Below are 15,021 nucleotides of genomic sequence, written 5' to 3'. Positions count from 1 at the left end.
AGGGGAATGCATATGGGTTCGACTTGCAACGTGCCCTCATCATTGTTTCCCCGAGGACCATAGTGACTCCGGTACCCTGATTAACATTTCCTGTATTTCATTTGTCATTCAATATCTGCCTGATGAGAGATAAAACTTTTTACTGCTTCTCTGTTTCCTTCCTCTATTAAGCACTGCAGTTCACGCCTTCTGGCGTGCAGTAAAGAGTACAACCTAATTTACAAAGTAAATCCCATCCTAAGGGGCTAACCAGGACAGTGGGGGATACCAAGAAAGTGTGTTGTAGTTCCCTTGACCCGAGATTAACTCTTAAGGGTCTGGGTACATGCCAAACTTGGGGAGTATTTCCTACTCAGACTACTGTCACCTCCTTGCCTGAAAGGGGTAACAGAGATGACTTTGGATTGTACTGTAGAATAAGTGGCTCCGGTATCCACAAGACAGGGTATTTCGGTAGTTCCTACATGAACTTCTATCATAGGCTCAGCTTGAGGGTGAGAGGATACTGGCAGGAGGGCTAATTGCTATTTGTCTTTCTAATCTAGTGGAAGGAAAGGAGTACCTTAGGATTCCACTCAGACCATCCTCCAGCGCCCCTGCCTCTCCCTGTTTCTGGCAGTTCCCACGGACAGTCCCATTTAAAATGACCAGGCTGGTGTCATTTATAGTAAAGTTTCATTCTTATTACTCCAACTCATTTCCCTTCTCCTGCCTCCCCGTCTCCTATAGGGGCTGGTGCCCCGGCCCCTGTTTCTAAAGTTACCTCTTGTGTTCTGAAGGTTTTGTAACTGTAAAGCTAAAAGCTTAGTTTGCTGGGATCTCACAATTCCTTGTTCATTTTCCCACAATTGTTGAACCATGTCAGACACTATGGCTGGGTCCTTAGATCTTCAATTTACATCTGCGATATTAAGTTTCTCTCTTAATTTGCTAGGAAGTCCATCTACAAATATGGCTGTCAACACTGGACCGCCGTCTCACCCGGGGTTAGTCACTCCACTGTGAGCATTGAAAACAGGTTAGTTTTCCTAGGTAACAAAGGAAAATCCTCTCCCATCCGTACTCCCCTTATTTTGCCCCAGTAGTCTACCCTGGGGGGGGGGGGGGGGGAGACACTGTTTGCATACAACTTCGTAGTCTGTCATAGATTCCATGCATGACCTGACTACTGGGAAGCTGCTCTTCTTCTATAATTATCCGTGTGGGGAGCACTAGATGCTCTAATGCCCTTCGCTTGTGTTCAGGAAGGAGAAGTATATGCAAAAGGTGTTTAATGTCAGAATAAGTGGGTGTGTAAGCATCCAGGATAAACCTCAACACAGTATCGCACTTTTTCGGGTAGAAGCAGGGGTCGGGGAATTCCTTCACTATAGCTATCAGCTCCTTTTTTGCCCATGGTAACGGGACTGCCTGGGTCCCTCCAGTGCCATCTGGAACTATCCTCATGGGATATTCTCCCTCTTTCTTTGACTGAACTGGGCTTTCCTCAACCTTTCCCTGGCCAATTATTCCGGATCGGAGGATGGGTCTGAACTGGAGCTACTGGCCTCCTCAAGGTTACCCCTTTCAACCCTTTGGTTATAGTAGGTAGAATACAAATTGGCTTGGTATGTGGTATCATCTAAAATTTCTTGCATCATTATAGGAATTGAAGGTCACACACTGCCATACTCAGGCAGACCCTAATGTTCCAGTTTTAATTCTTTAACCTGCTGGGCAAGCTCCTTACACTGCTGTGTTTTCTTCTCTAGCTCCTGGTAAAGAGAAGTTTTAACAGATTATAGTTTTCTTTTATCTGCTTCTGCGAACTAATCTACCAAAGCGGAGATTGTATAGCAACCTTTTTGGTTCAAAGCTAAAAATTATTTTAACTGCCATAACTTTTCTAAATTAAAAGTACTTCGACTGGAAATATCCCCTTAGTAGTATGATTCAATGGAGGTTCTGGGATTTCCTTGTTGGATATATCTCCCATGCTTGACAATCAAACACCCTCTTTCGTATCACAGACGCTTCATGCATTCAGGACTTCCCAAGTAAGAATGGGATCAAGAGGTTTTTTGGGTTTTTTTAATATAACATAAGCAGGGATGCACTTCCCATACTTATCCCAGTCTAAGACTGTTTCCAGGGAAATTACCTCACCTGTAATCCACTAGGCCCGATATTATTTTTTTATCCCAGGAGTTCAACTCCCTGAATTCCTTTCCTGGCGATCTGTTCCCTGAATTCACCCTTAATTTTTCAACTGAATTACTTGTAATTCAGAGGAACATACTAGTCTCCATATAATAGTGCAAAAATAATTAGTAGGCACATCTTCCCTTGAAGGTCTCAATGTTTGTTCTTTTTGTGCTGTGCCATTTGTATTACACAGCACAAGAAGAACAAAGAGAAAACGGATAAATACCTTCAGGGATCCTGTGTCCTGTATTCCGTTTGAATCGAGAGAAGGGCTCTCGCCAGAGAGGCTGTCAATTGGGCTGTGCTGTCCTGCTTCAGGTCAGCTGGCGTCCTCCCCTCCGGCTGTCCTGCTTCAGGTCAGCTGGCATCCTCTCCACCCTTCTTCGATTCCCGGAACAATGCACCAATCTGTAATAAAATTTTTTACCAAGGACACAAGAACAGCAGAGACAGTGTATTCCACGATCAAAAGCTTTTATTCTTGTGCACATAAGGAACTCGGCTCTTAAAGATGCAGAGTCCAACTTAATCAGGTATCCAATTGACTTCACTTAAATACACTTTCTCCCAGGATGTTACTATAAACACTTCTTTGATTTAAGATTACAAGGTGAAGATATTTGCTAACATTAGCATTCTAAATGGCCTGGGATTTCTAACCTAACCTTGAAGACATGTATTTTACAGCTGGTCATGTGTTACCTAGAACTACAAACAGGTACATTTGTTATCTAAATGTGAGACAGTGTCCAGACCCCAGCAATGCCTCCTGGCATTTTTCTGGTACTTTTCGATTGAAAAGATGCCTTTAATAATTATCATCTCACCAATTAGAGGATTGGGGAAAAGGCTGTGCGCAGGCCACACTGGCTCCGTACACGATGACGGTGCCTTCAAGAACAAAATAAAATGCCAACCGGGGGGGGGGGGGGGGGGGAGATGAAAACTCAACAAACCAAAAAGCTGGTAACAAACAACTCAGGTAAGAATTAATTAAACCCAACAAAACTAATACCTCAAAGAAACTACAGAAGGAACAAGAGATTAACAAGCAAGTTCTTAAACCAAAGCAAACACAAACTTTGAACACAACTACCAAAAGGAACAGGAGAAACAAAATCCACAAGCAAAAAACCAAAACCCTAAATCAATTCCACTAAATAAGGAAACTGGGGGAGGGGAGAGGGAGAGCTGGAGCTACTGCCGCACCCCCGGGTGCTTAATCTAGGAAAAGGTTTCCCTAGCAAAAGGTTTAGAAAATGGCTTCCCTTACCTTGGGCAAAGCAGTAGCGGTGGCCAGTCCCTCTCCAACTCCTCTGAAAAAAAAAACCAAGAGAAAACCTAACCCAGTGAAAAAAGAGTTTCTCCCCTTCCTAGGGTGTGGGGGGGAGAAAAAAAGCCAGGGGGAAAAAAAGAGTTCCCCCCCCTCAAGAAAAGCACAAAAAGGCTCCGCTCTCTACTCGGAGGAAGAGAGCTCAGGAGCAGCCTCCTCCAGGCCCGGCTGTGCAGCCCGCCCACACGTCACCATGGAAGTGTTGGGTTTTGGTCACGTGGTCGCCGGCACCATTTTGATGTAAGTGATGCGCCTGGAAGCGGCGTTCCGAGGCCAGCCCAGCGTATAGCTCCGGCCCGTAGCGAGCGGAGGGGAGGAGCGGCCTGGTGGACAAAGCTCCTCCCGGAAGACCCGGAATGGCTTCAGTTAGCGAAATGGCCGCGTCAGGGCTGTGGAAGAATGTGGGGCTGACGTCAGAATAGAAGGTCTGAACCCCTAGAGACGGCTGTGTTTTCTCTCCGCTGCCCGAGCTCCGTTCATGGCAGTAGCAGCAGTAGAAGGGGCGGCGGGCGGCTCGGAGCTGGAGGTGGTCAACGCGCCCTTCAGCCCCGAGCTCCGCTCAAAGGCGACGGTTACGCTTAGCAGGGGGATGAGAGCTGGGGACGCAGCATGAGAGAGAGCCGCGGTGATGTCCTGATGTCGGAGAGCAGACGGAGCCCCGCCGCCGCCGCCGCCGCCACCACCGGCCCCCTGCTCCCCGGCTGGTTCGAGGCGAGCCCCAGCCCGGCCATGGACGAGGACGCCATCCTGCAGCACCTGAGCGCCGCGCGGAGCCCGGGCGAGCACAGCCAGCTCATCCAGGCGCTGCGGACGCGGCTCCTGCACGACGGCGGCAAGCTGCTGTTCCAGAACCGCGCCGCCCTCTCCGCCGCCCTGGGGCGGCTGCTGGCCGACGGCGGTCGCGAGGTGAAGACGGTCTGCGTGCAGCTGCTGGCCGAGATCCTGCGCGGCTCGGAGCGCGACCTGGACGCCTTCCGCTTCGCCGTGCTGCCCGAGCTGGTGTGGAACCTGCGGGACGAGAGCCCGGCCCTGCGCCAGGAGCTGCTGCAGACCCTGCGAGAGTGCCTGCGGCACAGCGAGCGGCCGCAGGACGTGCTGCGGGCGCTGCTGGAGCACGGCCTGGAGAGCGCGGAGCCGGCGCTGCGCACGGCAACGGCGCTCGCCTTCCCCCTTCTGCTCAGCCCGGACGTGCGGCCGAGCCTGGATCTCTACGAGGTGGCGCTGGCCCTGGCCAAGAAGCTGCGGGCGGGCGGCGAGGCGGCGGAGGAGCCGCCGGTGCTTTCGGCCGCCCTGGAGCACGTCCGGCAGTACGTGGGCCCGGAGAGGTTCGGCGCCTACACCGAGCGCTTTCCGTCCTCGGTCCGGAGGAACTTGAGCGGCTTCCTGGAGCTGCAGCCGGAGCCGAAGTCGGCTTTAAACGGGCTGGAGAGCCCCGACGCCAGGGGGAGCAGAGGGGGGCCGCTCCCCGCCACTGCCGGGACCAGGGTCGGTTTTCCGGACGCCTCTTATCTGAGCCACTTTTCCAAGAGCCTCAGTAATCTGAAGTTCGGAGTCATTCCTCAGGAGCTCTACTCCAGGCTGCTGGATCATGAGGACTATAAAATAAGGACCCAGGCCATTGAAGAACTGAAAACTGTGACTAGGGAGTTCTCCTTCGGGGCAGCGCCTTCTTCCAGCGTGGTGGGCTTCATCAGCTTTTTATACAACTTGCTAGATGACATTAATTTCAACGTGGTTCATGGGACCTTAGAGGTTCTCAACTTGCTGGTGGTCCAGCTCGGTCAGAGCATAGAGCAGTACCTTGGGCATGTAATTTCGGCTACGGTAAAAGTTCTCGGGGACAATAAAGAAGTCATCAAGCTAGACTACATGGACATTTTCCAGAACTTGATGAAGATGGTGGGCCCCCAAAGAGTGCTATCCTTGCTGCTGGAGAATCTAAAACACAAAACCTCCAGGGTGAGAGAAGAGGTGGTAAATATTAGCATCGTGTCCCTGTTGACTTATCCAAGTGAAGACTTTGACTTGGCCAGGCTGTCTTGTGACATTGCCCCAGCTCTGATTGACAGCAAGCGGAAAGTGCGCCATGCAGCCTTGGAAGCATTTGCTGTTCTAGCATCTAGCATGGGATCTAATAAAACTAGTCTCCTGAAGGCTGTGGATTCTGTTGAACTTCATGATGATGGGGATGGCGTGATGAATGCAGTGCAGGCTAGGTTAGCCAGAAAATCTCTCCCTAAGCTCACGCGCCAGGGGCTAGTGGAATATGCGATTCCTTCGCCGTCATCAGCCCAGGCTCGCGGAGCATCCCTGCTGCCTGGGGCAGACACAGACTGGCTCTTAGCTGGAAACAGGACTCAGAGTGCCCAAAGTAACCTTGATAACTATGGCCTGCAAAGTTACAGATCACATCCTGACCCTCTGTCAGACCAAACTATTAGTTCCCGAAGGGTGTTAAGTGCAGGCAAAGGAAAAAATAAATTCCCTTGGGAAAACGAGTCACCTGGCTCTTTGGAAGTATATCAAGGAAACCAGATGCCAGTTACAAAGGACGTAGAGCAGGTATGCGTTAAATCTTGATTTAAGAACTGATTAACTTGAGTTTGAGGGAACATTCAAATGCAAGTAAGTGCAGCCAAGGTCACTAACCAGCCCTCTAGGTGGCTTTCCAAAGCTGAATTACTAACTCTTGCTTAGAAAGTTAGCAATGTGGATAGTTGAGTTATACATTAATAAAAATATCTTACAATGTAAGGGACCACTGTACTAAATGCACTAATTTGTGTAAAAACATTGTAAATGACATTTGATAAAGACTAAAATGGCCTAGCAAGGTGTTTAGGGTCGTAGTTCTGCTTTTTGCCGGTTACCCCTTTGGGTTAAAACTACTGCTCTGTGTAGGTTACCCTGTTATTGTGTGTAACCTGGTTTGTTTTTTTAACGGTGCTCTTTTTTTGGTCCTTCTGTCACCTTTTTTTCCCCCTCGAGTTCATTCAGAATCAAGGCTAGGATTCTAGCACCATGAACCTTCTTCATTCACAGTTGCCTGGGGATTTTTTCCCCCCTATTTTAATAGACCCTCCTGTTCTTAGTCTGGTCATTGCAACAATGGTTTTGAGGTAGGGAGCTATGCACCAGGGCTTCTTATCTTCCAGAATCCTGTTTCATGAGCTCTAAACCTAGCCACCAAGTGTTGCTCTTAACAATGAGCAGTGACCCTGACTCCCTCCCACTCTGTGGTTGCGAACTGTCTCTTCAGCATCCTCTGTTTACCTGGGACATGGAGACCGAGCCAGTACCCTCTGCTTGACACAGCATTGCCACTGAACCATCAGGTTGATCTTTAACAGTACTTTTAATGTGCATAAGTTAGAAATTAGCTTGCAAGATTTTTAATGCCAAAAGCTGTGCTAATAAGGTAATGAGATGCAAGACCATGCATAAAAGCTCATTACCTATTGGTGTATGGAAAAAATGCACATTAAAGCTTGCAAAGGGAAAGGAACCTGTGACCTCAAAAACAAACAAAAAAACAAAAACTCTTGACTACAGCTCCCTGAGATGTAGTTAAGATCTTGTTAGAAACTATCTTTAATGCTTGTAAATTAATGCAAAACTCATTTGCTTATCATTAATATGATCCATTAATGCATATGAGCTCGTTAACACACAGGCCGATACAATATCGTGTGCTCGGGCTAGCACACAGGTTAACCTGCGGTTAGATGTGTGTTTTGGATACGCATCCATAACCCCTGATGCAGTAAGGGGATCAGTGTGTCCAGAACGCATGTCCATACCAGTGTGTAGTTAATAGCGCTTATCACGTGTAAATGCCATGTTGATTAGGCTATTAGTATCCCTGATGTAAAAAAAAAAAAAAATCTCACACAAACAAAGTGTAAACACTATAGAGAGGGAAATAGTATTTTAACTATTCACCACCAACATATATCAAACTAGACTAGAGACAATATCATAGGCATGTGCTCACAATAAACTTTCGATCCGCTGTCTCTCGCCCTCAATGGGCCGCAGGCAGTAATCAGCCTGTGAGCTCAGGAGATTTTTAATCATCTATTGTCTCATGTCTACCCACCCCTCACTCCAAAAACCATTTTTTATTATTAATCAATTTGTGTTTAAACCATTAAAGTGCAGGTTAGTAGGAGCAACTAAGCATGTAACTTTCGAAATATGTAACTTTCTACCGGCTAGTAACCCACTGATGTTCAACAAAAATATTAAGCCACAAAGGTGGTCACTCAAATATCATAGATACTTCCGTTGTTCAGCCCCGACATGGTCCATGTTTCGACTCAAAAAGAGTCTTTTTCAAGGGGAAAGAAGATGACAGATCACTGTGTCACCGGTACAATGTTTTCATTCAGTTCCGGAACGCCGTGCACCCAACACATACTGCTTTTCTGTGGTTCCTCGACTTAATATTGTCGCGATTGTCTGAGGAGCCACAGAAAACAGCAACATAAAAAAAAAAATCTTCATGGTGGTCAAGATAGGAAAATGGACGCTCAATTTATGAGGATCCATTTTCTAACCCACGCGCAGCCATGTCTCCTGGGCGCCCGATGCCATGGATGCACTAAGGACGCACGCTTTATCCCTAGTGCATCCATTTTAGAACGGCGACTCATTTGCATCGCGCGCCCAAGAAAGGTAAAGGTGCGCGCTTTAAAAACGGGATCCAAGTTTGGATGCCCCTTTTTTACGTGCACTTTATTGCATCAGTCTCCATATGATGGCTGCCTTGGCTGAAGCAGAAAGGTGTTGATTTATTAATAGTGTACGGTGGACTGTTTTCTAATATTCTTTTTCAGACTTCTGTAGTATTAATGATACCTCCTCCCTGTAGATTACAGTTTTTTAAAAAATTTTTATTTATATTTTGCTTTTCAGGTATTTGAGTGGTTTACATTCAGGTACTGTAGGCATTTCCCTTTCTCCAGTGGGCTCATAATTCAAGTTTGTACTGGAGACAGTGGAGGTTACAAGGAGCAGCAGCAGGATTTGAACCCTGGTTCACAGCCTGCTGCTCTAACCACTAGGCTGCTACGCCACATCTAGCTACATTTAAATTTTATCTAATAATCATTGTGATCATTATACACAGCACTGCTGCACAAAATAATTTGAAATGGTTGTGATCTTCCTGCCTCTACAAGTGATTTTCAAAATTTTCACTTGGACACTGTTGTACCGAGCTGTCAAATCACTGCCCTTTTGAGGGTGCTTTTGTTAAAATATAATGATATCTACTTTGAGCTGGTGCCCTAACCCACAGAGAGTGTGCAGTACCAAATATTGGTAGATTAAAGACTAACCCTGTTAACTGCCTTTTTTTTTTTTTTTTTACATTGTTCTGGTGGTCTGTCAGCTTAAGGGTAAATCTCTGTGCCACACAGCGATAAAACAGCAGTACAGCCTCTAAAATGACATTGGTCCCCTAGTGCATTTCTAAAGCTAGCTTATTTAGCTTGTCTTATTGAACGTGTATGTTTTCACAGAGTATTTCTATTTAAATATTCTTCTGAATGCAGTTTGTTTTACTGCCAGTGACCAGAAGTGTCATCACAACAAGACATGTTTTAGTTCTGAGCAGTCTTGTATGATTTCTGTATCAGTCAGATTGTTTTGGACCTATCAGTATAATTTAGTTCCCTTTTTTACTTTTGTTTACACAAATTTAATTTGAATGAATACAATTATTTTTTCTGTAAAGAAAACTAGAGTAATTCTACATCTGACTTCCTTATATATTTGCAGTTTTTAATCTGGGGATTTTTTAAAATTGTGGATAAGAAATACTTTGTATTCTGATTTCCAAGCTTTATCTTCATGGATATAAAGCCACCAAAAAAGAATAAAGTGATAGCCTTTTTATTGGGTTAACTTAAATACATTTCTTGACTAGCTTTTTGGCACTGACACTCCCTTCATCAAGTCTGAAAAATGGAATGTGCACGAGATGATCTTGACAGAAAATGTATGGCAATCGCATTGCTTTACCAAGATAGAACATGCTGCATCCATTGATATGAAAAAAAACAACAAATGAGTAAACTTGCTGAAATGTATTTTGTGGCAATGCCATCTTTTGCTCATTCTGTTTTTCAGACTTGATGGAGGAACCGTAGCCTCCCAAAGCTAGTCAAGAAATGTATTAACTTTTCTAATATATTATCACCTTTATTCTTTTGTTTAACCTTTTTATTTCTGGGCATCAACTCAACTAACTTGGCATCTCCTATCTGGAAATTTCACCATATGCAGTGTCTGGATATTGTGTTTGCACTTTGTGGCCATGAGAGGCTTTCTGTGAGCTGTGCTGTAAATGTTACCTCAGATGCTAGCAGTGCACGGTGAAATTTTAATATGCATTGAAAAGTACGAGGTTCTGAATATGCAGATCAAAATAAATCTTCAGGCTACAGTAGTTCAGAAATTTTGCTTTGGTTTTGATTCGCCCAACTTTGGCACTGGGAATAATTTCTGTTTAGAAGATATTCTGTGCCTTTTAAATAAATCTAGTCCTATCTTATATAAGCAAAAAACATGGTATTGGGCCATGCGTATCTTGGAATGAAGTGAAAAAAATTCTCTGTGTACAGGATTTTAGACTGGTTCCTGTGTGGTGATGTGCATAGCACATCTTGGTTGTAATATGCATGATCTTCATTATAATAACATAGTAAATGACAGCAGAAAAGACCCATCCAGTCTGCCCAGCAGTGATTTTATGCATATTTACCCAAAGTAGATCAAATTCCCACATGGAACCCTCCCATCGTGTCCCCTTTATGGTTACAACTGTCTATTTGTGCAGGTTTCCCTATGCCTTCCAGAAAGCACAATATAGCAGGAATAACAAATATCTGATTTCTGTGCCAAGGATGCCTGAACAGTTTTTTATATTTTGTTTGCTATTTTATTGATGATTTTATATTTTTTTACTAATCCGCTTAGCACATATTATTGTTATAAGCAGAATATAAACATTTTAAAATAAAATAGCCATATCATTGCTGCCTTGTGCTTTTTAAGGAGTTACTCTCCTGATGTTACCAATATCCAGAATGCTGATGAAGCCAAGTGAGCATGCTTCTGCTATGATGTCAGCTCAGAATCACTGATGTTTGCTTATAAAGAAACAAGATTGGAAAAGCGTACACCACGCTTTTTTTTTTTTTTTTTGCTTTTCACTATTCTGAAGCCTGTTTCTACTCCAGCCTGCCTTGATAATTCAAAATGAACTCCTAGGGCAGGATTCGATTTCCCCCCTTTCTCCTATGAAATCTTCTGCAATGTAGGAAGGGCTGCAAAATTTGAGGCTTAAATGCAGAATTATCCAGTTCCCTTGGAATCAGTGCTGGAGAAAGGGGCCAGAGTCAGGGCAAGGGTGACTAGCCAGCAAGCGTGTTTGCAACAGTTTCCTTGCTCGTTATTTATTTATTTAGAGTTTTTCTATACCGGCATTCGCGATGGGAATCGCATCATGCTGGTTTACAATTAACAAGTTGTGACAAAAGGAATATAATAAGAACATTAACAGGTGCTGAAAGAAAAGTAGCAGTTACAATAAAACAGGGACAAAATACAACTTGGACCGGTGAAGAGGCGATAGTAATTTAACAAAGAGAAAAAACTTGCCAATTAAAAGGAGATTGTAAAGTTATGGAATTGGCAAAGTTGTTGATTACCCTGTTAGGTGATCAGAGTTGTTTAAAGGTGAATAAAGGTTCAGTTGGCATCTGGAAAGGCTTTCATAAATAATCAGGTTTTAAGTCTTTTCCTAAATGTTGGAAGGCAGGGTTCCTGTCTCAGATCTGGTGGGATGGAGTTCCATAGAGTAGGTCCTGCCGTGGAGAATGCCCTGTCTCAGAGTTATATGCTGAAAGGTTTTGGAAGGTGGAACCTGTAGTGAATCTCTGTAGGACTCTCTGATCGGTCTGACGGGATTTGAAGGTTAAGCGTAGAGAGTTGATGGATAACTTTGTAGATGGTAGTAATGGACTTGTATAAGATTCTATAGTGAACTGGCAGCCAGTGCAAGTCTTTGAGGATAGGAGATATGTGGTTTCTTCTTCATGTGTTTGTTAATATTCTGGCCGCCGTGTTCTGAACCATCTGGAGGGGTTTAGTGTGAGAAGACGGGAGACCTAATAGAATGGACTTGCAATAATCCTAATTTAGAGAAGGTTATTGATTGCAAGACTGTTCTGTAGTCGTGGGAGTGGAAAAGTGGTTTAATTTTTTTTAAGATGTGAAGGTTATGAAAGCAGTCCTTGGTAGTTTGATTAATAAATTATTTTAGGTTTAGCCAGTTATCAATGATAGCTCCTAGGTCTCTTACTTGTGGTGATTGAAAGCCGGTTGGTGGATTTGAGGAGAGGTTACTGTTTTCGGGGGAAATTAGAAGGAGTTCGCTTTTTGAAGAATTTAGGATTAGGTTTAGACTGGAGAGGAGGTTGTCAATTTTTAGAAGGCAATTTTCCCAGAGTTCAATAGTTTTTGTGAGGGATTCTTTGATGGGGATGACTATCTGGACGTCATCCGCGTATACAAAGTATTTGAGGTTCAGTTTGGTTAATAGTTGACATAGGGGGAGGAGGTAAATGTTAAAGAGCGTGGGAGAAAGGGAGGAACCCTGCGGAACTCCTAGCAAGGAAGGATAGTATTGAGATTCTTTGTGTATTTTGACCTTGTATCCTCTGTTCCCCAGGAATGATTTGAACCAGGCAAGTGCAGAGCCTGTTATTCCAATGTTCGCTAGTTGATTTAGGAGGAGGGAGTGATTAACAGTATCAAAGGCGGCCGAGAGGTCGAGGATTATCAGTAAATAGGCATGACCTTTATCGAGGCCCATGATGAGGTAATCTGTCAGGGATATGAGAAGTGCTTCGGTACTTAAAGATTTTCGGAAGCCATATTGGGTGGGGAATAATATTTTGTGGTCTTCGAGGTAGTCTGATAATCTGGCGTTTACTAATTTTTCCATTACCTTGGCTATGAAAGGGAGGTTGGAGATTGGGCGAAAGTTGGAAGGATCTTTGGGATTTAAATTAGGTTTTTTTAAGAGTGGTTTGATGGAGGCAATTTTCAGGTCGTCTGGATAGATTCCTTGGGCTAAAGAACAATTGATAATGTCAGTCAGGGCTTTGGAGATGGTATCTGGTATTAGCAGTAGTAGTTTGGAAGGAATATGGTCAAATGGGTGAGAGGAGGGTTTCATTTTCTTCAATACTGATTGGGTCTCTGAAGTTCTTGTGCTGTGTGTTGCTCGCACCAGCAGTAGGAAGTGGTGGATGGTGGTGTTTCAGGCTCCATCCTCTTCTGCTACTTGGACCCCTGAAGGTGTCTCTTACGATTTTAAAGCAGCAGTCCCTTTGCATCATAGGAAGTTGAGGCATCACAATGTCCTGCTGCTCATCACCTCCTTCTGGCCTAAAGGGAGGGGAGTGGTGGAATTGGAAGAATGGGGCTGTGAAAGAGGGACCGGATAGTTTATGGTAGGTGTGAGAGGAGGACTGCAGGGAGAGGATATGGTTTTCTTCTTGGATCTCGGGATGAGGAAAGGGAGGATATGTGAGAATACTTTAGGTAGGGAGAAGAAAAGGAAAGAGGGGTTAAGAACCAGAATTGGGGAGGGGATGCAAGGGGAGCTCTGTCTCCCTGTCTTTCTTCCCGCCCTCCCTCCCTCCCTCCCTCCCTCCCACCCATCTAATCCTCATCTCTGAAATCCCTGCCTGTAAAAACCCCAAAGAATAATACATTAGACACACTACAGGTTGGGAAAATTACTTTTTTCTTTTATTATGCAAAGTAAATGTATTTTACATTTAGTAAATGATTCACATTAATGCAGATATATTGCAGTATTGCTGCAGAATCTATCCCTGAGCTGTTGCAGGAAACTGGGGCCAATGATGATAGAGCAACTTAGCACAGCAAAGGTGGGGAAAAATGGTGAAAAGGCTATTGCTCTGCATTTCAAAACAGATATCTTCAGTGGTCAGCCCTCCATGACCTGAAGTACACAACAGCAAAACAGGAGAGAGAAGCAACCTAGACACCCATAATGTGTGCATGTACGTGCTTACTCTCACAACATGGCTGAAGCAAAGCCTGCATCCAGTTCAGTTTTTGTTTAAATATTCTTTCAGTTGTAAATAAATCTTTTTGTGCTTTTATTTTTTGCATGCTATGTGTTCAGACATGCATGGCAGGAAAGGTATGTGTGGTGAACTAAGATGTGAGTGTTATATGAATGTGTGATACAGACTTGATTGTATAGAGTTGTACTGTCCCTATTTTGCTGATGTAGTGTTGCTGTGTGGTAGGATCAAAGGTATATGTTTTGTCTTTTCCTGGGAAGCTCAAGGCACAGATTAACAAATACAGACTATAAAACATAAAATAAAATTCCCTATAAACAGTTGCAAATCAAGTACTTTCAAGGGACAAATATCCTCCCAATGTTTTTGCATTGATATTGAAAGTATGTAGCATATGAGTGTGTGCAATTTAGTGAAATGATCATTCAAGTGGAAAAGTATAAATTTGTGGATGGAAGGGAAAAAGACTTAGAGTAGGATGAGCAAGATACTGAAGGTGTAGATCTTTGAAAGTTCAACTTTAATTTTTGTTGTCAGTCTCTCAAGTGATTTAGAATATCTTAGAAATACTGGGAGTCTCCAATGTGTTTCTTTTCTGCTTCCTTTGGAAGTGGTGTGACTCAGTGTTTGTGACAAACTGTAAATGATTTGAAAGAATTTTAAATAGACTTGAACTGACTGGCCTTTTAAGTGTTCACTCGTGTGTTGAATGTTTTAAGAGTCTTGTAGCTATTGCTACTCTTAAAAATAATTACAAACTACCTAGAAGAGCAGGAGGCAGCCGCTGGTCAAAATAAAAGCTGAGAGAAATGAAACTTAAGCTGCTGAAAAATTTCTATTTTTTTTTTAAGAGCTACTCCTTCCTAGCCATTTGTCTTGGCTGTGTGTGCGCTTCCATCTTTGTTACTTGTGTCAGTGTCCAAATGGAAAAGAGGTCTGTGGAGGAAATATTGTTAAAAAAAAAATAATAATAATAATAATTAAACCTTTAGGTTAATAAGTAAGGGGTAGATTTTCAAACCATGGTGCACGTAAAAGCCTGGGGTTTACGCATGCCAGGCCAATTGTCAAACGGCTCAGCCACGCGCGTAAACCCTGGGACGCGTGTAAGTCCCGGGACTTGAAAAAGGGGCGGGGCTAGAGGCGCTCTGTTTGCTGCTGTGCCAGGGGATCACGCACTGGCAGGGTGACGGCGCGTGCAACTTGCTCCTGTTCCGAAGCAAAAGGTGCAAAAGGTGAAAAAAAAAACTTTGGGCTAGTTAGGATAGGGGTGGGGGGGGAGGGCAGGCTCGGGAAGGGAGGTTAGGCTAGGGGGTTGGGAAGTTCCCTCCCAGTCCGCTCCTTAATTGGAGCAGACTGGGAAGGAACTGG

At 44.2% G+C, this 15,021-nt stretch overlaps 2 protein-coding genes across 4 annotated transcripts in view; one reads left to right on the top strand and one right to left on the bottom strand.

The window, feature by feature from the left end:
• KLHL28 (kelch like family member 28) overlaps nt 1-3,772 on the bottom strand; it is a 79,115-nt gene extending 75,343 nt beyond the window's left edge. For 2 of the 3 annotated variants that reach the window (XM_029598476.1, XM_029598478.1), the window contains exon 1: nt 3,458-3,772. The gene's annotated coding sequence lies outside the window, so the exon portion shown is untranslated. Of the gene's footprint in view, nt 1-2,410 lie in introns of all 3 variants that reach the window. The other variant, XM_029598479.1, reaches the window with a different exon arrangement.
• A 46-nt stretch (nt 3,773-3,818) lies between these two features.
• TOGARAM1 (TOG array regulator of axonemal microtubules 1) overlaps nt 3,819-15,021 on the top strand; it is a 221,371-nt gene continuing 210,168 nt past the window's right edge. The window contains exon 1 of the mRNA XM_029598475.1: nt 3,819-6,079. Coding sequence (XP_029454335.1) covers nt 4,127-6,079 — 1,953 coding nt within the window. The 5' untranslated portion in view covers nt 3,819-4,126. The remainder of the gene's footprint in view (nt 6,080-15,021) is intronic.

This window comes from Rhinatrema bivittatum, chromosome 4, assembly GCF_901001135.1.
Source record: "Rhinatrema bivittatum chromosome 4, aRhiBiv1.1, whole genome shotgun sequence".
In the NCBI taxonomy this organism is placed as follows: Eukaryota; Metazoa; Chordata; class Amphibia; order Gymnophiona; family Rhinatrematidae; genus Rhinatrema; species Rhinatrema bivittatum.
This window is presented reverse-complemented; position numbering and strand designations above follow the sequence as displayed.